We start from the raw sequence: 20,657 nt of genomic DNA on the forward strand, positions 1-20,657 counted from the left end.
GGATTTCCAGTTTTCCCAGCACCATTTGTTGAAGAGGCTATCTTTTCTCCATTGCATATTTTTGGCACCTTTTTCTAGTACGAGAAAATTGTATTTATTTGGGTTTGTGTCCGTGTCCTCTATTCTGTACCATTGATCTACCTGTCTATTTTGGTGCCAATACCCTGCTGTTTTTGTTACTATTGTTTTGTAGTATAGTTGAAGATCTGGTATTGTGACACCCCGTTTCATTCTTCCTGCTAAGGATTGCTTCAGCTATTCTTATTCTTCCAGATGAATTTCATGATTGCTTGCTGTATTTCCGTAAGGTACATCATTGGGATTTTAACTGGAATTGCATTGAATCTGTATAGCACTTTAGGTAGTATGGCCATTTTGACAATATTAATTCTGCCTATCCAAGAACATGGGCGATCGTTCCATCTTCTAAGGTCTTCCTCAATTTCTTTCTTCAATGTTTTGTATTTTTCACTGTAGAGATCTTTTACCTCTTTGGTTAGATTGATTCCCAAATATTTTTTTTTTGAGGCTATTGCAAATGGAGTTGTTTTCTTCATTTCCCTTTTAGATGTTTCGTCGCTTGCATATAAAAATGCATGTTGATTTTATAGCCTGCTATTTTGCTGAATTCATTGATGAGGTCTAGAAGTTTTCTGGAGGAGGTTTTAGGATCCTCTAAATATAGAATCATGTCATCCCCAAATAGTGACAGTTTAAGTTCCTCTTTTCCTATTTGTATCCCTTTAATTTCTTTAGTCTGCCAATTAGTCTGCCTAATTGCTCTGGCTAGAGTTTCCAGGACAATGTTGAATAAAAGTGGTGAAAGAAGACATCCCTGTCTTGTTCCCGTTTTTAAAGGGAATGTTTTCAGTTTTTCTCCATTAAGAATGATGTTGGCCATGGGCTTAGCATAAATAGCCTTTACAATGTTCAGGTATGTTCCTACTATCCCTATTTATTCTAATGCTTCGAGCATGAAGGGGTGTTGTATTTTGTCAAACGCTTTTTCTGCGTCAATTGAAATAACCATATGATTATTATCCTTAAGTCTATTGACATGATGGATTATGTTTATTGATTTATGGATGTTAAACCATCCTTGTATTCCAGGGATGAACTCCACTTGATTGTGGTGCACAATGTTTTTAATATGTTTTTGGATACGGTTTGCCAATATTTTGTGAAGGATCTTTGCATCTATATTCATCAAGGATATTGGTCTACAGTTTTCTTTCCTTGATGTGTCTTTGCCTGCTTTGGGTATGAGGGTGATATTAGCTTCATAGAATGAGTTTGGTAGGGTACCCTCTGTTTCTATTTCCTGGAATACTTTGAGAAGTATTGGAATGAGTTCTTCTTTGAAGGTCTTGTAGAACTTGGCTGAGAATCCATCTGGTCCTGGGCTTTTCTTGGATGGTAGATTTTTAATGCCTTCTTCTATTTCATTGCTTGATATTGATCTGTTTAAATTGTGTATGTCCTCCTGGTTCAGTTTGGGAGGAGCATATGTCTCTAGAAATTTGTCAATGTCTTCGGTACTTTCTATTTTGTTGGAATACAGATTTTCAAAGTAGCTTCTCATTATGTTCTGTATCTCAGTGGTGTCTGTCGTGATATTTCCTTTTTCATCATGAATTTTAGTAATTTGAGTTTTCTCTCTCCTTCTCTTTGTTAGTGTGGCTAAGGGTTTGTCTATTTCGTTTACTTTCTCAAAGAACCAACTTTTTGTTTCGTCGATTTTTTGAATTGTTTCTTTTGTTTCAATTTCATTGATTTCAGCTCTGATTTTAATTATTTCCTGTCTTCTACTACTTTTGCTGTTATTCTGTTCTTCTTTTTATAGGGCTTTGAGCTGTAATGTTAGTTCATTTAGTTGTTGACTTTTCATTCTTTTCTGGAATGCGCTCCATTCAATGAATTTTCCTTTTAGTACTGCTTTCATAGTGTCATAGAGATTTCATAGAGATTTTGATGTGTTGTATCGTCATTCTCATAGACCTCTAAGAATTTTTTATCTCCTCCCTGATGTTTTTTGTCATCCATGTTTCATTCAATAGCATATTATTTAGTCTCCAGGTGTTGGAGTAATTTCTGGTTTTTATTTTCTCATTGATTTCTATTCTCAATCCATTATGATCTGATAGAACACAAGGCAGTATCTCTATTTTTTTGCATTTCCTAAGGGCTGCTTTGTGGCATAACATATGGTCTATTTTCCAGAAGGTTCCATGTGCTGCTGAGAAGAAAGTGAATCCACTCGTTGATGGATGGGATATTCTATATATGTCTATTAAGTCTAGGATATTGATTGTGTTATTGAGTTCTATGGTTTCTTTGGTTGGTTTTTGTTTGGAAGATCTATCTAGTGGTGACAGCGGTGCATTAAAGTCACCCAGAATTATTGTGTTGTGGTCTATGTGAGTCCTGAAATTGAGAAGGATTTGTTTGATGTACAGGGATGCACCATTGTTTGGGGCATAAATATTTACTATCGTATGTCTTCCTGATTCATGGTTCCCTTAAGCAGTATGAAATGTCCTTCTTTATCCATTCTAACTTTGGCTTGAAGTTCACTTTATCTGATATAAGGATGGAAACCCCTGCTTTTTTACTGAGTCCATGTGCGTGGTAGGTTTTTTCCCATCCTTTCACCTTTAGTCTGTGGATGTCTTTTTCTATGAGACGAGTCTCTTGCAGGCAGCATATTGTTGGGTCTTTCTTTTTAATCCATTCTGCCAGTCTATGTCTTTTGATTGATGAGTTTAGGCCATTAACATTCAGGGATATTATTGAGATATGATTTGTATTCCCAGTCATTTGGCTTATTTTTGGTTTTTAAGTTGGCTTGGTTTCTCCTTTGAGTGGTTTTTCTCTAAGGTAGTTCCTCCCTTTGCTGACCTCCATTGTTGTTTTTCATTTCCTCCTCATGGAATATTTTGTTGAGAACATTCTGTAGCGCAGGCTTTCTATTTGTAAATTCTTTTAACTTTTGTTTATTATGGAAGGATTTTATTTCATCTTCAAATCTGAAGGTTAATTTTGCTGGGTATAGGATTCTTGGTTGGCAACCATGTTCTTTCAGAGCTTGAAATATGTTGGTCCAGGCCCTTCTAGCTTTCAGATTCTGGGTTGAGAAGTTGGCTGCTATCCATATTGGTCTCCCCCTATATGTAATCTGATGCTTTTCTCTTGTGGCCTTCAAAGTCCTATCTTTATTTTGAATGTTAGGCATTTTCATTATAATGTGCCTTGGTGTGGACCTGTTGTGATTTTGTGCATTTGGTGTTCTGTAAGCCTCTTGTGTTTGATTTTCCATTTCATTCTTCAGGTTTGGAAAATTTTCTGATATTATTTCATTGAATAGGTTGTTCATTCCTTTGGTTTGTATCTCTGTGCCTTCCTCAATCCCAATAAGTCTTAAATTTGGTCTTTTCATGATGTCCCATAGTTCTTGGAGATTCTGTTCATGATTTCTTACCATCTTCTCTGTTTGGGCGACTTTATTTTCAAGATTAAATATTTTGTCTTCATTGTCTGAGGTTCTGTCTTCCAAGTGGTCTAGTCTGTGGGTGATGCTTTCCATTGAGTTTTTTATTTGGTTTATTGTCTCCTTCATTTCAAGGATTTCCGTTTGTTTGTTTGTTTTTTTTTTTTTGAGAATCTCTATCTCTTTGTTGCAATGATATTTTGCTTCCTGCAGGTGCTCTTTCAGCTTATTGGTATTATCATTCATTGCCTGCATTTGCTCTCTTATCTCATCCTTTGCTTCACAAATCATCTTAATCATGTATAATCTGAAGTCCTTTTCTGACATTTCTTCTAACATACTGTCATTGGATTCTATTACTATAGAATCTAGATTTGTTTGGATCATTTTCTTCCCTTGTTTTTTCATGTTGTTCATGTATCTTCCCCTCTAGCAGTGCAGATCTGGGGTATTGCAGATTTCCCCCTATCGGCTTATAGTGGCCCTATAGGTTTCCAAAACCCTTTCTTTATGGGGAGATCAATATTAGCAGTGCCCAATTCAGGCACTATGCAATCCTAGATCAAAGAGTCCCTATGAGGACAATAACAAAATTGTCATAATAAACAGAATTAGTTCATATATTATCTTCAGAAAAACAAACAGATTTGCAATAAGGTCTGCAGTTTCAAATTGAGAACAAAGAGGATGCAGAGGGATATAGAATGTGGCTGTTAATGGGATAAGAAAAGAATATACAGAAGTTCTAGATAATAGAAAGGGTGAGAGTGTAATCAAAAGAAATTGGATGTTAACATGCAAAAATGGGAGAAAGAGACTCTGAGGGGACAGGTAAACAAATGGAAAAGAGAGCAAGAAAAGTAAAGAAATAAAAACTTAAACTTTTTCAATAAGGAGAAAAAAGACAATCTACAGTATAAGAGTCATATAGTAATGAAACCTCCCAGAGTTCAATAGCCTGATACATGAGAGGTACCTGACAATGAGCTTCAAGCCTCCAGCAGGCATCTTAGGATGGGTTTTGCCCCACCTAAAGATCGGAGCTACGGCTTCCAGGATTATCCAAGATGGCCGCTCTGGCTTCCAAATGTGTTGGCAAATGGGGAGCTGCATCTCAGGATGTGGACGTGGTCAGCAGGAGGTCCTGGAGGCAGGATGCAGTTGGTCAAGCAGGGGTCCTGAATGTTGGGTGTGTTCGGTGTGGTTGGGGGATCCTGGAGGCTGGGTGCAGTCAGTGTGGGGTCCCAGTGATAGGGCGCAGTCAGTTTGTCTGGGGATCCTGGCAGCAGGGAGCAGTCAGTTGATGTGAGGGCCCCAGAGGCAGGGAGTGATTGGTCGGGCTGAGGGATCCTGGAGATGGGGCTCAGTCAGTCCAGCCAGGGGTCCTACGGGGCCTGGCTGTTGTCTCAAAATGGCGGCAGCCACGTGTAATCAAACCTGCAGGTACTGTAATAGTGAACTTCCAGGCAACAGCAGGCAGCTGGTGCTCCACTAGCAGTTGGCAATCAGTTTGCTGACTGTTGTCGGATGATCGGGAGGTGAACCTCGTGCGTTGGGTGATGGATAGGTGTAAGGCAGGTGATGCACAGGCGAGAGGCAGGCAAATGGCAGATGATAGGTTTCTGACAGTGAGAAATCTGCACTCAAAAAAGGCGTCGATATGCTGGCAGACTGCAGGTCATCACAGCAGACAGATGGGGTAAACACCAGGGGATCGATAAGCAGTAAAGACTGCCTCACTGAGAAGCAGATATCCTCTGCTTGAAACCAGAGTTACAGAGCAACAAGGAACACAGCCTCCCTCTAGTCCACCATCTTGGATCTCCCCCACATCCATTTTCTTTTAGAGCTTGGTATATATTATTCTAAGCCCTCCTGGGTTTTAGGGTCTGGGTTGAAAAATTAGCTGAAATCTGGGTTGATTTACTTCTAAGTATGACCAGTTGTTTTTCTTGTGCAGCTTTAAAAAAATCTTATTTTGTGTGTTAGGCATTTTTATAATAACGTGTCTTGAGTGGATCTGTTGTGATTTTGTATATTTGGAGTCCTATATACCTCCTGTATTTGAATTTTCATTTCATTTTTAAGGTTTGGAAAATTTTCTGATATTATTTCATTTAAAATATTGTGCATTCTTTAGTTTGTGTTCCAGAGGCTTCATCTATCCCAATGAATCTTAAATTTGGCTTTCTAATATTATCCCATATTTCTTGAATATTCTGTTCATTGTCTCTCAACATCTTTTCACTATGGTTGACTTTATTTTCAAGATTGTATACTTTGTCTTCAAAGTCTGAAAATCTGTTCTCAAAGTAGTCTAATCCATTGGTGATGCTTTCCATTGAATTTTTACTTTGATTTGTTGATTCCTTCATTTCAAGGATTTCCATTTGATTGTTTTTCAGAATCACTATCTTTTTATTGAAGTGTTCTTTCAATTTCTGTATTTTCTCTCTGAATTCACTCCTTCCACCACCTTTTAGCTCATAGACTAGTTTAACTATAAACTTTCTAAATTCCGTCTCTGACATTTCCTCTACTGTGATGTCAGTGAATGTGTTGAAGCATTATGGGTTGTTTGGGTTGTTTTTCATATTGTTTGTATGTCTCCCCATCTATCAATATGGTTCTAACTTCTTCTTTTAAGTGAAGGAGTACTATGTGAGCTCTTAAGGGCTGTTGGTTGGGTGGATATCTAGATTATGATATTTTGATTCAATATGTGCCCTCTGCTGATCCTAATATTAGCTCCACTTTAAGAGGTAACACTGAGCCGTATTTATTGTGATCACTTCTGAGTCAAACCTTGTGTTAGTTAGCTTTTTCACTGCTGTGACTAAAAGATCTGATCAGAACAATTTTAAAGGAGGAAAAAATACTTGGGGGCTCATAGTTTTAGAGGTTTTAGTCCATAGAAGGCTGGCTCCATTCCTCTGGGCTCCAGGTGAGGCAGGATATCATGGTGGAAGAGTGTGGCAGAGGGAAGCAGCTCACATGGTGATCAGGAGCCAGAGAGAGAGAAAGAGACTCCATTAGCCAGATACAAATATATACCCAAAGCCATGCCCCAATTCCCACCTCCTCCAGCCACACCCTACCACTTCAGGGACCACTCAGTTAATTCCTATCAGGGGATTAAATCACTGATTGAGTTAATACTCTTACAACCCAATCATTTTTCCTCTGATCTTTCTTGCACAGTGTCACATGTGAACTTTTGGGGGACACCTCACATTTCAAACCATAACAAGCCTTATACTACTAAACCTTGTAAGAACAAAAGCTGTTGCAATTGTTCTCTGTGGTTCCTAAAATTCAGGTGTAAGCTTATAATAAAGTTCATGAACAAGTCAAAAAAGTTAGTAGTTAAATTTACTAAACTAACTATAACCTTAAGTGAGCTGAAAGGAGGAAGAAAACTTGTGCGAATGTTGGAGAGAAAAAGGATAGAGAGAGTGAATGAAAGAGAGAGAGGGAGAAAGAAGCTATAAAAATTTATGAATTGGTGCTATTTGAGGTAGTAGTGGATAATGAAAGAGGATGAGTAGGTGGTAAGAGAAATAGGTATAACAGGAAAACAAAGAAAGGAAGATTGATTCCAATTCCTGCTTTAAACCTTTAGATGAAATACATTCAAATGGGTTGGAGGTACATTGCTGGCTATTGGGTTAATAATTATCATTCAAGCCAAGGAGTTATTTATATGATCAAAGTTGACATTAGAGTTGTTTATAGTCTTGGATGGTACAGTGTTATGAGTTGGCTGATTCTAATGTTGCAGAAGTTCAGGATGCAGGCTCTGATGTGCCTCTTGGTTTGCTGTGGGTCACCCGTGTATCTGTTCCACTCTGATAGATTCTTTTCATGGCAGTGAAGATCCTAGTAACTGTGTGTGAGTGAAAGCTCGGGTTGAGGGTTTTCTGCAGGTGTTCTGTAATACAGTAGTATTCTCCTTGCTGCTTCTGCACTCTGAGGTGCTGTAGTGAAGGGTCTCTGGCAATTTATCTGGACTCTAGGTTCCACTGCCCCAGGTTATGATTAGTGGGCATTGGTTCCCTCGGTTTAATAAGTCTGGTGCAAGGTCTTGCAAGTATCCATCAATGCCCTGTCCCTTGCAATCACGGCTCAGGCTGTGTACCTATTAAGGCTGGTATCCAACCCTTTCTGTTGAGGAGCCTCTGGAAATTTCCTGCTGGGTCTATATGTCACTGGATTTTCAGGCAGCTTCCCTCTGGTATGGTACTTTGATCCTGGGAACTATACCTAGGCTTCCCATGGTGTCTCTCCCCAGTGCCAGTGGCCAGGGCCTGTTGAATCAACTTTCCTTTGTTTGGGGCCAGAGCTGCTTCATTGTGGCCTCAGAGTCAAGAGAGCCTATGCAGAAGTTTTACCCTATGCCTGGGTCCTTGAAGCTACAGGGGCCAGACCCGTATTTCCCTTGGCCCAGGTCCTTTCCAGCCCACTCTGTTCTCCTTATTTGTGAGGTGGGAGGGGGAAGGAGGGTTTCTGATATTTATGCTAGTAGTGGTTCTTTTAGAAGTTCTTTATGACTGGATTCTTAGGATGGCTCACTGCAGGGGTTTCCCTCTGGTTTAATTTGGGCTGTCTGGGCATGGGAAGACGCCTTATTGATTTAAGAGGGTGATTGGTCAGCTGTGGACTCCACAAGAGGGCTGAGGGAGCCCTGCTCAGCTTTCTTTTCACAATTTGGTTTTAAGTAGCTTTTATTTTTTAAGAAGACTTCTGCACTTTAAATTATGTCTTTCTTTTCAACAGTTTTTAAGTGGGTGAGCTTAAGAGAATGTCCACGGCCCCCCTCTCTCTTTCTCTCTCTGATGCCCCCGCCCCCGCAATCCACAGGTTTGGGTTAGGGACTTTGAATTTGATTTCTACCCTAGTAACCTACCAGTCTTTTCAGGTCTCAGACTACGTAGTACAGTGTCTCAGAGCATTGATTTTGTCACCCACCTCTCAATTCTGCTTTTATTTACTGCTTCCTGTGAGGAGACTGGAACTCGCTGCCCAGTTCACTTCCATCATCTTCCTCCAGCAGTCTGTTCTATCCATCTTTTGATTATGGTTTGCATGAACTATTTTCACTGGCCTTTTATTTAATGATTTTATATCTTTATATATGGTTTCTTCAGAACACAAATAGTTGGGTTTTCCTTTCCATCTAATTTGATGTTTCTCTTTTTTTTGAGGTTTAAAAATCTTATTTAATTGATAGAACTACTGATCCAGTTAGATTTAAATTTACTTCCTTGTTAGTTGTTTTCTATTTGTCCCATCTGTTCTTGTTCTTTTTTCTTCTTTTTCTGCCCCTTTTTCAGTGAGTTTAGCTTCAAAAAATTATTCCATTTATTTATGCTATTCACTTATCAGTTATATTTCTTTTTGAAAGTTTCTTCATAGTTGACCTATGACCTATAAAATATAGATCTTTAATTTTCATGTTTGTTTATAAGTGATATTATATGATCTCAAGTAGTTTAAGAAACTTACAGTAGCCTTCCTTGAATATCTCTCCTTGTCTTCTCTGCTATTGTTGTTGTACATTTTATTTTTTTATTTGCTGTAAGCCTCTGAAAACATTGTTATTTTGCTTTTGATAGTCCATTATTAAAGACTGAAAGTGACATAAAAGCCTTTTGTATGTCTTTTTACTATTTCTGAAGCTTTTCATTTCTTTGTTTCTGTCTGGTGTGACAGAACCATGAATCTCTACAAAGAAATATGTAGCACCAGTCTTCAGAATGTTGCTTTTGTTTTTCTGTGAAAGTCTTTCATTTGCTTTCATTTTTCAAATATATATATATATACATATATATCTGTATATATGTATATATATGTACTTATATATACACATACATATATATGTATGTGTATACATATATAAGTACATATATATGTGTATATATAATATATATATATATTTTTTGGTCTCAATATAGATTTTAGGGTTGACAGTTTTTTGTTGTTTGTTTTCTTTGAAATACTGTAAGGATATCACTGTCTTTTGACTTTAATCATTTCTCATGAGAATTCTCTTAAAATTCTTCTGTATTTTTCCTCTGTATGTGATGTGTCTTTTATCTCTGGCAATCTTCAAGATGCCCCCTTTGAGCTGGGCATGGTGGTACCTATAGTTCCACCTATTCCAGAGGTTGAGGCAAAAGGATCTCAAGTTCAAGGCTGGCCTTGGCAACTAAGTCAGACCTTGTCTCAAAATAAATAAATAAATAAAAAGGGCTATAAATATAGCTCAGTGGTAGAGCACCCATGGGTTCAATTCCCAGTACTGGAAAAAAAAAATATTACCTTTACCTTTTTAAAATAATTTGCATATGATACATGCCAGTCAATATAGGGATTGAATTTAAGTTTTTCTAGATATGGGAGGAATGTGTAGGTCCAACCCTGCTATTGTATCTGTATGTGCTGCAGCAGAAGTGCAAATTTAGAAGCAACATATTACTATCTGCCTAGCTTCAGCAGAGGCCTGGGTCTTGAAATTGCATCTGAGAATTCCTTTCCAGGATTTATCACCAGGATTAATCTTCAGATCATGCTCTGTCATTCAGAAATGATATCATTGTAAAAGTTTATTCTTAATTTTTTTTATAAAGGAGAATATATCCAATGAAGAACAAAAAAATCAGATTGAGGAAGTACTGACCAAGGAAGAAGCAGCTGTCCCTCAAAAAGCTATCTCTAGTTCAGACAGACTGAAGAAGAACCATATTAATTTTGTGAAGACTCAAATGTCCAAGAGATTGGAGCCAAGCTTAAACTGGAGAGCCAAAGTTGATTTTAAAGAGTATGTAAATATTTGCATGATGGGTTTTCTAATGCATCTTCAGTCACCACATATTTATCTAGTTTCTTCAGAACTTTGTTTCTTGGTACAAAAATAAAGAGAGATACTTTTACATCCTTCTGTCACACAAGTTGATTCCTTTCTGCTCCTCTCTCTATTCCAAGTGCAAAGACTTGACAACCACAGGGTTCATGTTTGGAGCACTGTGAAAGGATGGGAAGAACGTAGTTCATGTTCATGTAGTTGGTGAGTTAGAACAAATAACCATGAAAAATATGATAAAATATGTGGAGAAGTAACATAGGAAATATAAACATAGTGGCAGGAACCTGATTGCCTATGTGCTAGGAAATTTTGAAATGATTAAACTTATATGGGGTTAAGCAGAGAAACCTTCATGATGACTGATGTGTTTTCTATGAATAGAACTCTAATCTTATAAAAAGGCTAGAGTCTTAAAAATATTAATAGGCCTGTGTAAAGTTGACCCTGTATTGATGAATGTATGAAATACATAAAACTAGTTCCATTTGGGACCTCTTATAAATAGGTGCCAAAACAAAGATTAAGAACTAGTGCTTCTTAAATGCTGAGGTAGTCAGAAGCACTGTCAGCTTTCTGTCACTGTAACAAAATGCCTGAGATAAAAACTTATGAAGAGAAAAGTTTATTTGAGCTCATGATTTTAGAAGTTTCAGTCTGTGATCAGTAAAACAAAAGCTTTTAGGCCGCTAGTGGAGGTGTCAGATGTCATTGGTGGGGAGCATATGTTGGAACAGAACCACTCACCTCAGGGCCAGGAAGCAAAAGAGAGAAAAAGAGGGTGACTGAATTTTTACAATCTCTTATAAGATTGTGCTCCCAGTGACCTAAATATCTCCCACTAGGCCACACCTATTAAAGATTCCACAACCTTCCAATAGGATGCCTTGGAGACCAACCCTTTAAACACATGGAACTTTGGAGAACACGTAAGATTCAAACTATAGCAAGTGCTTTTTACAATTTAGCCAATAGCTTACAAATTTTAGTCTATATTTAATGTTCTATGTTGTCACATGATTAAGAACTGGCTCCTGGTTTATCATCCTAGTACCCTGACTGGTAGGGATTCTGAAAACCACAGGGTGATTCTCTTTGGAAGTAAATCCAGAACTGTGGGGAAGGAGAAGTGTTATGGAAAGAGGAGACATATTTGCTCTTCTGATTCTCATCAATTTTGTTGATGAGAATCTACTTGAAAAGAATGAGTTTGAAAATGAAAAATGTATGGGTAACTCTGTTAACGAAAGTGAATTTTCAAATGCTACTTTTATCATGTGCTTATTCTTTCAGTTATGAATGTCCTTAAGTATTTAGTGAGAGCAGAGTATGTGTTAAAGAGTGTGCTAAACCTGAGAATACCTGGAAAACCAGGTGCAGACCCTGTTGTAGTATTAGGTGGAGAAAACTAAGAAGCCATAGGCAACTATAACTGAGAGCAGTAAGTACCCATAAAAAGCAGGGTTGGAGGATGTACACAATGAGAGTAACCTACTTGTGAAGATCTGTTTCCAGTATAAAGAAGTACTGGACAGAAAGTTTCTTCAGTGTATAAAATGTATGGCTCTGTATGAAGAACAACAGGGACATCTTCAGCTGTCAGGTGGGATTGGAGATCATCTTTCTCTGTGTCAGGAACACCCATCATTTGGGCACATGGAAATGATGGACTATTTGTATATTATTATTCTAACTTTTATTTCTTATTCATTAATGTAAAGCTCATTTTTTTTTTCCAGACAGAAAAATTTAACAAAAGATAGCCAAGAGGAAAAACATGGAGGAAAAGTTGAAAAGTCAAGAACATCTATCTCACATGGAAAAGTACAGCTTCGGTATGTTTCTGATGGCTTGACCAGCTCCTTAAAGCCTCCCTCACACACTGGGCTAGTTAGCTAATTAAAGCCATTTTTTTTTTTTTTTTTGATTTTTTTGCTTTTTGTTTTTTGGTACCAGGGATTAAACCCAAGGTGCTTAACCACTAAGCCACATCCCCACCTTTTTTATTTTGAGACAGGGTCTCTCTAAGTTGCTTACAGCCTTGCTAAGTTGCTGAGGCTGACTTTGAACTTGTAATAATTCACCTGTTGAAGAATATTTTAGTTGATTTTAGCTTTTGACTATTAAAAATAAAGCCATTATGAACAATCATACATAGGTTTGCCTATAATATTTTTGGGTGTATTTCTTTTAATAGCTCTTTTGTATGCTCGCTATAGGTAGTTATACATACATAACATCACAATTCACTGGTCTTGACCTTTCCAAATTTGAGTAGAGAAACCTTCCTCCTTTCTAAAACACAGAAGGTACTGGTACATCTATTATTTCTATGCATGGTACTAAAATGTTATCATTCTAACTATGTCCATGTTCCGGCTTATATGAATGGATTTGTTGTTTTTGTTCGTAGTAAGAGTGTTGATAAGATTGAAGAAACTATTAGTGAGAGCTCCTCAGAGAGTGAGGAAGATGAAGAACAACCTGATCATCGTCAGGAAGCAAATGCAGATTTGCCATCAGAATATTGGCAAATTCAGAAGCTGGTGAAATATTTGAAGGTAAGAAATACTTTTTGTATTGTGCTTACAAAGTTCATTTTAAATACTGTTGGCAAAATATATAATCTGCACCTAAGTTTATTTTATGTTTCTTTCAAATAAGAAAGCACCCATGTTGTTATTTAAGTGTGCACAGGAGAAGGTCTTATTACCCTGAGATTTCAAGATTAGCAGCCAGGCTGCCTGGTACCAGATTTCTTTCCTGGTTGAAGAGCAGGGAATGGGCATGGCAGACACAAGATTGTGATTTGCCACCATTTTATGATTTGCAGTGTGGTGTGATAGAAAGAGCATGGATTTTTCAAAACTGGATTTAGGTTAAATTTTAAGCTGGATCACTTACAAGAAGGTGGCTATTGAAAAGTTATGATTTTGGGTCTTAATTTTCTCAAACTGTGGAATTAAATGAATGAAACCTGTACTGTAGAATTATTTTGAATATTGAGAAAACATACTTGTAATACGTAGTATGGTTTCTGATACATTGTAGGTGATAAAAATATGTATTGGCCTACTTCCATTTCTCTCAAGTCAGGTAATGTGTGAAAATATTGCACGTGACAACTGGCCCATGTAATATATTTAAGCTCTTGAATGGAGGGTAGGGCAAGGTATATGGCTTGACAAGACCAGATTAATATTCATTTCTGACTTTGAATAGCAGATATTGGTTCTGTCTAGGCCTTGTCTAAAGCTGGAGTATAGAAGTACTTGTGGAAAAAACCATTTCTATTCACCTCACCTTTTTTTCTGCTTTTACACATCTTTGGTCAAATCAGTCAAAGGCATTTTCCAGTAGCTTTGAATATTTAAAGATATTTATGTACCTGTTAGGCTGCAAAAGGATACTTTCACAACTTGGTGTTCTCAAAGTGGCATATAAAATTAGCCTGTGTGTACATTTTTGAGAAATTGACAAAGACCCTCTGTGTGAACTCAGTATTATAGGCATAAGAGAACTGAAGAAGCTTCTCCTACAAAAACAATATGTTCTTTCCCTCTGATGGAGTTGGCTTTAATTGGAATTCCCAGCAATTCTCAAAGAACACTGTTTTCTGGAATCTTGAATCCCAAGAAAAATTAATAAGGAAATTGGAAAAATGGTAATAAGTATTCTAATTTTCCTTTGAGAATTCAAGTTTAATGATTACTATAAGGACATTACTGGCTCTGAGGAATCCATTAACATCATGGAAAGCAAGAATAGAAAATACTGATGGACTGGGTGTGATGGCACATGCCTGTAATCGCAGTAGCTTGGGAGGCTGAAGCAGGAGGATCATGAGTTCAAAGCCAGCCTCAGCAAAAGTGAGGTGCTAAGCAACTCACTGAGATGCTGTCTCTACATAAAATACAAAATAGGGCTGGGGATGTGACTCGGTGGTCAAGTGCCCTTGAATTCAATCCAGGATACCAAAAACAAAAACAAAAAACAGTAAGAAAATGCTGATGGCAGAGACAAAGATGATGATAGGCATTTCCAGGCACTGGGGCAGGAGCAAGTAGGAGGAAAGGGGCAATAATCTAATCAGACAGCCTTGCTGGTGGCTGTTCCCATCTCTAAATGTGTGTCTGCTCCTAATGTGAGTCTCCCTTGCAAAGATAAATATGAGTAAGCTTCTATATATAGTATATTTAATATAAATCCTATAAGTGGTGTTCCAAGAAATAAACTTTGCAAGCAAAATAAGTCTTTACATGTGAAATTTGGACCTATGTTTCCAATTTCAGCCTGTGATTCTATGCAGCCTTATTAATCTTGCTTGGAGGTCTGAATGTCATTTTATTTGAATATACCCAATAAGTTCACTATCATTTTTCAGTGTTTGAATATTTCCCATGTTTTATATATGTATATGTACATATATATACGTAGATGTAGTACATATTTCAATTAATTCTTTCTGAGTAATTTAACTGAAGAAATACATAAAGAAGATGTGTGTGTTGTGGTATACTCTAATGTGAAATGAGTAACCTATAAAATGTGAATTAGCAAAATCAGTGCAGATTTCAATGGCTCACTCAAAATCAAGGCAAACAGATAAAATATTTTTATGTTTATGCCAGACTTCAAAATCTATTACAAAGCTGTCATAATCAAAATACCATGATATTAGCTTGAAAACAGACACACTGACCAATGAACAGGAGAGATCCCAGAAATAAACCTGTGCATATATGGTCAATTGATTTTTTTTTCAATAGTAATTTTTTTAATTTTGATAAAGGGTCAGTTGATTTTTGATAAAGATGTCAAAAACACACAATGGAGAAAAGACACTCTCTTTAATAACTGGTACTGGGAAAACTGGATAGGCTTATGCAGGAGAATGAAATCAAACCCTTATCTTACATCATATACAAAAATCAACTAAAATGGGTTAAATATTTAAATGTAAAACTTGAAAGTGTGAAACTATTAGAAAAGATTGTAGAAGTGGTCCAGGACAATAGTCTGGGCCAAGATTTCTTGCATATGATTTCAAGAATCCAATTTAAATATTGGTAGACCTATACAGATATTTCTCAAAAGAAGGCATAGGAGTAGGCAGTAGATATGTGAAAAGAATGCTCATCATTACTAATCACCAGGGGGATGAACATGAAGACCACAATGAGATATTCCCTACCACCTCTTAGAAGGGCTGCAATTAAAAAGTTGAAAGATAGTAATTGCTGGTGAGGGTATAGACAGCAGAGAACCCCTGTGCCCTTTTACTGGGCATGTATATTAATACAGTTATTATGGAAAATAATATGAAAACTAAAAATAGGATTACCATATGGTAATTCCACTATTAGGTATGTATCCCAAAGAAATAAAATCAGTTACGTTGAAGAAATGTCTGCACTCCCACATTCACTATGGTACTGCTCACAATACCTAGACATGGAGGCAACCTAGGCGTACACCCATGGATAAAGAAAATGTAAACACAGACAGTGGAATACTATTCAGTCTTTATAAAGGAGGAAATTCTGTCATTTGTGACAACATGAATGAACCTGGGGGGATATTATACTAAATGAAATTAAGTCAGACTCAGAAAGACAAATACTGCACAGTCTCATGTTGGAATCTAAAATAATTGAACTCATAGAAGTAGAGAGTAGGATGGTGAATATGGAGGCCAGAGGAAGGGGTGGATGAGAAAAGAGAAGACTTTCAGTTAGACACACTTTCAGTGAGATAGGAGCGCTGATATTCTATTACACAGAATAGTAACTATACTACATAATGTGTTGGTTGTATTTTGTTGTTGTTGTTGTTTTTTTTTTTTGTTTTTGTTTTTTGGTATTGGGAATTGAACTCAGAGGCACTTTACCACTGACCTACATCCCCAGCCCTTTTCAGGGTCTAGATAAATTGCCAAGGCTGGGTTTGAACTTGAGATCCTCCAGCCTCAGCCTCCCAAGTTGCTGGGATTATAGGCATATAGCACTATGCCTAGCCTTTCTATATTTCAAAATTGCTACAAGAGTAGATTTTAAATATTTTTATTACAAAAATGACAAGTATATGTGGTAGCAGATTTGTTAATTGTTTGATCCAATCATGCCACAATATAAAGATTTAACAAAACATCACATTGTATCTCATGATTATATAATATATACAATTATTTGTTAATTAAAATAAAAACATTAAAATGTTTTTTATATTTAAAAAAGTATGTAAGCATCAAATAATGATCATATAATGAGATATATGTATATAGATATGTTTATATGTGTATATATATATATTTTTTTGTGGTGTTGGGGTTCAAACCTAGGGCCTTGTACATGCCAGGTAAGTCCTTTATCACTGAGCAATTCCCCCAGATAACCCCAGATTGAAATATCTTTTTTTAGTCTATAGACTATTTGTTATAAAGCAAAGATCAAGACTATTGAATGGGAAGATTAATGTTTTATGTATTTTAAAATTTCCTTTAAAGAATGGCACTTTATAAATATTAATATCTTTATCATCTTTTTATTTTTAAAATGGTTTTTACATGGTCTTTGTTTTATGTTAATTCTCTCCTTTAGTGTGTTTTCTATTATCAAATATCTTTATTCGGTAGAGATCATTTTTGCAAGTTATTACAATATAAAATTGTGTCACATGTGTTTATGCTTTGCATCTGGAATGTTCCCCAAAGGGCAATATGTTAAAAGACTGAGTCCCCAACTAGGAGCTATTGGGAGATGGTGGAATGCTTAAGAGGTGGGTCCTATTAGGAGCTTTATAGGTTGCTGGCAGACATGCCCTCAAAGAGAATTGTGAGGCCCTGGTCTCTTTTTCTCTCTCTTCCTCTCTAGCCATGAGGTGAGTGATTTTGCTCTACCACATGCTCCTGTCATGATGCACTGCCACAGGCTCAAAGGAATGGGGCCAACTGATTATGGACTGAAACTTTTGAAACTGTGAGCCAGAGTAACCTTTTTCTTTATAAGTTGTTTATCTCAGGTATTTCTTATAATAACAGAAAACTGACTAACACACATACACTGCTTCATAATAATAAATCCTGTTTTTATAGTTTTTTTAAAGAAAATATCTTAAAATTTTTAGTTTGACTCTTCCACTAAAAATGATTTACTATTTATTATTATGGAAATTATTCATTATTATTATGGTCACTCATGATTACCTAAAAACATGTAAGTAATATATTAGGAAAAATATGGAATAACTTGTAATTTGAGGAATTCTTAAGAATTTCTAGGAAATTCTGATTTTCTAGATCTTGAACATTTATATCTGTTGGGAATTTGGAAACCCTAGGCAAGAGCACCGGTAGATTCACCACATGCTCTCATGCATCCCTTTTACAGGCATCTTTGTACATAAACTGTATTGTTGAACAGTGGCCCAGCCCAACCTGCAGGGTAGCAATGCCCAGCCTTGGAATATTCACTACAGTGCCTTTTCTCAGTGACTGAGCTACAGAATTTCCCATGATTGCCTCTTCTCAACTTTTCTTTAAATGTTTTTTATTGGTACACTACAATTGTACATAATAGTGGGATTCATTATGACATATTCATACATGCACATAACATAATTTAATCAAAATAATTTTCCAGTGCTTCCCTTTTTCCTTTCTTGCTCTCTCTCCCCTCAATGCCTTTTCTTAACTCTACTGGTTTCCTTTAAAAAAAATTGGAGCATTATTCATAGAAGGTGGGATTCACTCTAATACATTGGCATATATACAAAGCATAATTTCATTAGTTTCATTCCTCAGTACCTCCCTTTCCCCACTCTTCCTCCCTTTCCCTTGATTCTCTTTCTTTGCTCTGCTGTTGACTCTTTCCACCTCTTTAAAGGGCATGTCATCTGGGGTAAAAACTGGTAGCAGAGAATATTGCCACCATTACTCTAAGATGGGCATCTTGAGCTGGTCAGGGTCACCAGGGCTCAGACATGGCCTTTTGGAATAATAATTGGAAGAGCCTTTGATGATTTGCTGAAAAGTTCTGGTCCATTATCTTTGTCTTATTAGTAAAAGAAAACACTTCATGGTGCAGAAACATAAGATGGGCCAGGAGATAGAATAACGGAGGAGGTTGAAGCATGATCTTTAATGTTGGAAAGACATTGGTTGGGTTGGAATTCTGCCACTTACTAACTTGGTGGCCTTGGGTGGATTGACCAGCCTCTCTCAGCTTCATTTTCCTCATTGGTGAAGATGGAAAAATAAAAGTTCTCATATGTTAGGATTATTATGAATATTAAATGAAATATAACACATGTAAAGTGCTTAGCATGAAGTCTTCAATAACTGTTGGCAATCATAATTATGCCTATTACATATGATTATTATTATAGAAAATGCATGATGGGGAGTCTTCTTAACTTGCCCAGGTGGCCCTCAATTTTTGCTTTAAGTTTTTTAGCAACCAATAAAAGGAGGAAAATACAGTGAGTTCACTTAGTGAAGGAAAGACTTACCATTCTTAAATAAAAACAAACCAGTTGCCAATGAGTGTAACTGATCCTGGTGCTAAGAGCAGAAAGAATTTTCTCCCTTAGTGAATGGGGCAGGCACAAAGTGAGAGAGCAGAAAGCGTCCTTGATAATATCTACCCAGTGACTGTGGTAAAGAGAGTTTCTCCTAATAGTCTAATTATTGAGTAAATATCTTGAGCTATTCAACTATTTAGGATAAGTCCATATGGTACTGGGCCAAAAAGGGATGCACTATTTCTGTCCCAGAACAGCTAAGGAAAACATTTATTGATGAAGTGCTACTTAAGTTTGCACAAGTTATTCATCAATAAATCATGTGCAAATGTGATACTTTTGGCCAGACAGTAAATTGCTTGGAATTCTTATAGTTCCCACAGGTAAATATTCTTAACATAGCCAATAAAAGAAAAAGTATATCTACAAATGATTTCAAGGTTTTTGACACAGGTAAATGTTTTATATGGAGACACAAAAGGATATTAAAAGTCTCTGAAATGCAAAATTGAATGTCTCTAGATAATCTCTAAGTACACATGACATTTTAATTTATAAAATTATGGCTTCAATGTAGACTTAAACTGGCAGAGAAATGTTAATGTTGACCTGACTTTCTACTTACCATTTTCCAAGTAGAGCAATGTCTGTGATTGTTGAAAAAATTTGATGAGCTCATTAATACCCAAACAGGTCAATGAACTTCAGCTTATTATTTATCCAGCACTATGAGCTCAGATCTTGGCACATAAGTAAAGGGAGTTCATATTTAATTATTTGGCTTTGACATATGTTCACTTCAACTAGCAAAAGTTTCATGTATGTATATATTCTTTTTGTCTGGGCTTTTGGAACACAATTTAATTTTTTAATTAATGAATACATTGCAGTTTTGCTTACTGACCTTCCAACTTCTTTTATTTCCCATAACTGATAACTCTGCGCCCTAATTCTGAATGAAGCATGACACCCCCTTTTCAGCTCTTCTGCTATCATGATAGTTCAGTTCAGGTTGTCTGTCTTATCAATTGCTCCTTGAGTAGGGAGAACTGTTAAATTTATTTTTGTATCTTTCAGGGATTCTTGCTAACAAGCAAGAGTTTGTCCTTTTACACTGTAACCAAATGGTGCAGGGGAGGACCGGGTTCCTTAGAGGTGAGGCTTTGCTGATCTCACTCTCAGTTTCTTGAGAGCAGTTCTTCCAGCCACCAAGCCAGAGCTGTTCCTTCTGCTATTGGCGTCCTTCACCACTTGTCATGCATCCTTTTCTCTTCCTGCTCCAGCTCCCTTTCTCCTTGGAGATATAGTATTTTATTGTGCATTTATTAGCTTTATATAGATATTATTTTCACCCCTGGCCAGGACTGCTTTAAAAATCTTTCAAGGAAGAAGTTTTGCTTTTGATTACTTCCAGTGATTGGAGGAGATGGTTTGTTAATGTCCATGCTCCATGCTGATTTTATGAATCTCTAAAAATACAATGATGTTTCACTCATTTCTAAATAAGGCATGTGGAAGTTCCCCTTTGTGGAAAAGGAGGAGAATTGTAAGATTTGTTTGAAAATGTGGATTTGTTAGTTAAACGTATTATAAATTGATACAAGTAGGTAGGCTTGGGTAAAGTGAAGTAAAATGTAGAAAGACTGCCAATTATAAGTAGATCTGCATTTCAAGCACATTAGTGAAAGTGCCCTTAAACGGATGATGAATTACTGGACTGAAGAGTGAAAGTCTGTGAGACTCCATTTCCATGATGTGGACTGAAGGTGGGTTGGGTATGGAATTTAA

The 20,657-nt window shown here is 36.7% G+C and overlaps 1 protein-coding gene across 5 annotated transcripts in view; it reads left to right on the forward strand.

Moving 5' to 3' along the window:
* Window positions 1-20,657, forward strand: part of ODAD2 (outer dynein arm docking complex subunit 2) — a 176,317-nt gene that overhangs the window by 20,909 nt on the left and 134,751 nt on the right. For all 5 annotated transcript variants that reach the window (XR_013758247.1, XM_079106903.1, XM_079106904.1 and 2 more), the window contains 3 exons: window positions 10,117-10,307; window positions 12,089-12,184; window positions 12,763-12,910. Coding sequence is in view for 4 of the 5 variants with exons in the window: in XM_079106903.1 (XP_078963029.1) it covers window positions 10,117-10,307; window positions 12,089-12,184; window positions 12,763-12,910 (435 nt within the window). In the remaining variant the exon portion in view is untranslated. The remainder of the gene's footprint in view (window positions 1-10,116; window positions 10,308-12,088; window positions 12,185-12,762; window positions 12,911-20,657) is intronic.

The sequence above is a fragment of the Sciurus vulgaris genome, assembly GCF_902686455.1.
Source record: "Sciurus vulgaris genome assembly, chromosome: 12".
Lineage (NCBI taxonomy): Eukaryota > Metazoa > Chordata > Mammalia > Rodentia > Sciuridae > Sciurus > Sciurus vulgaris.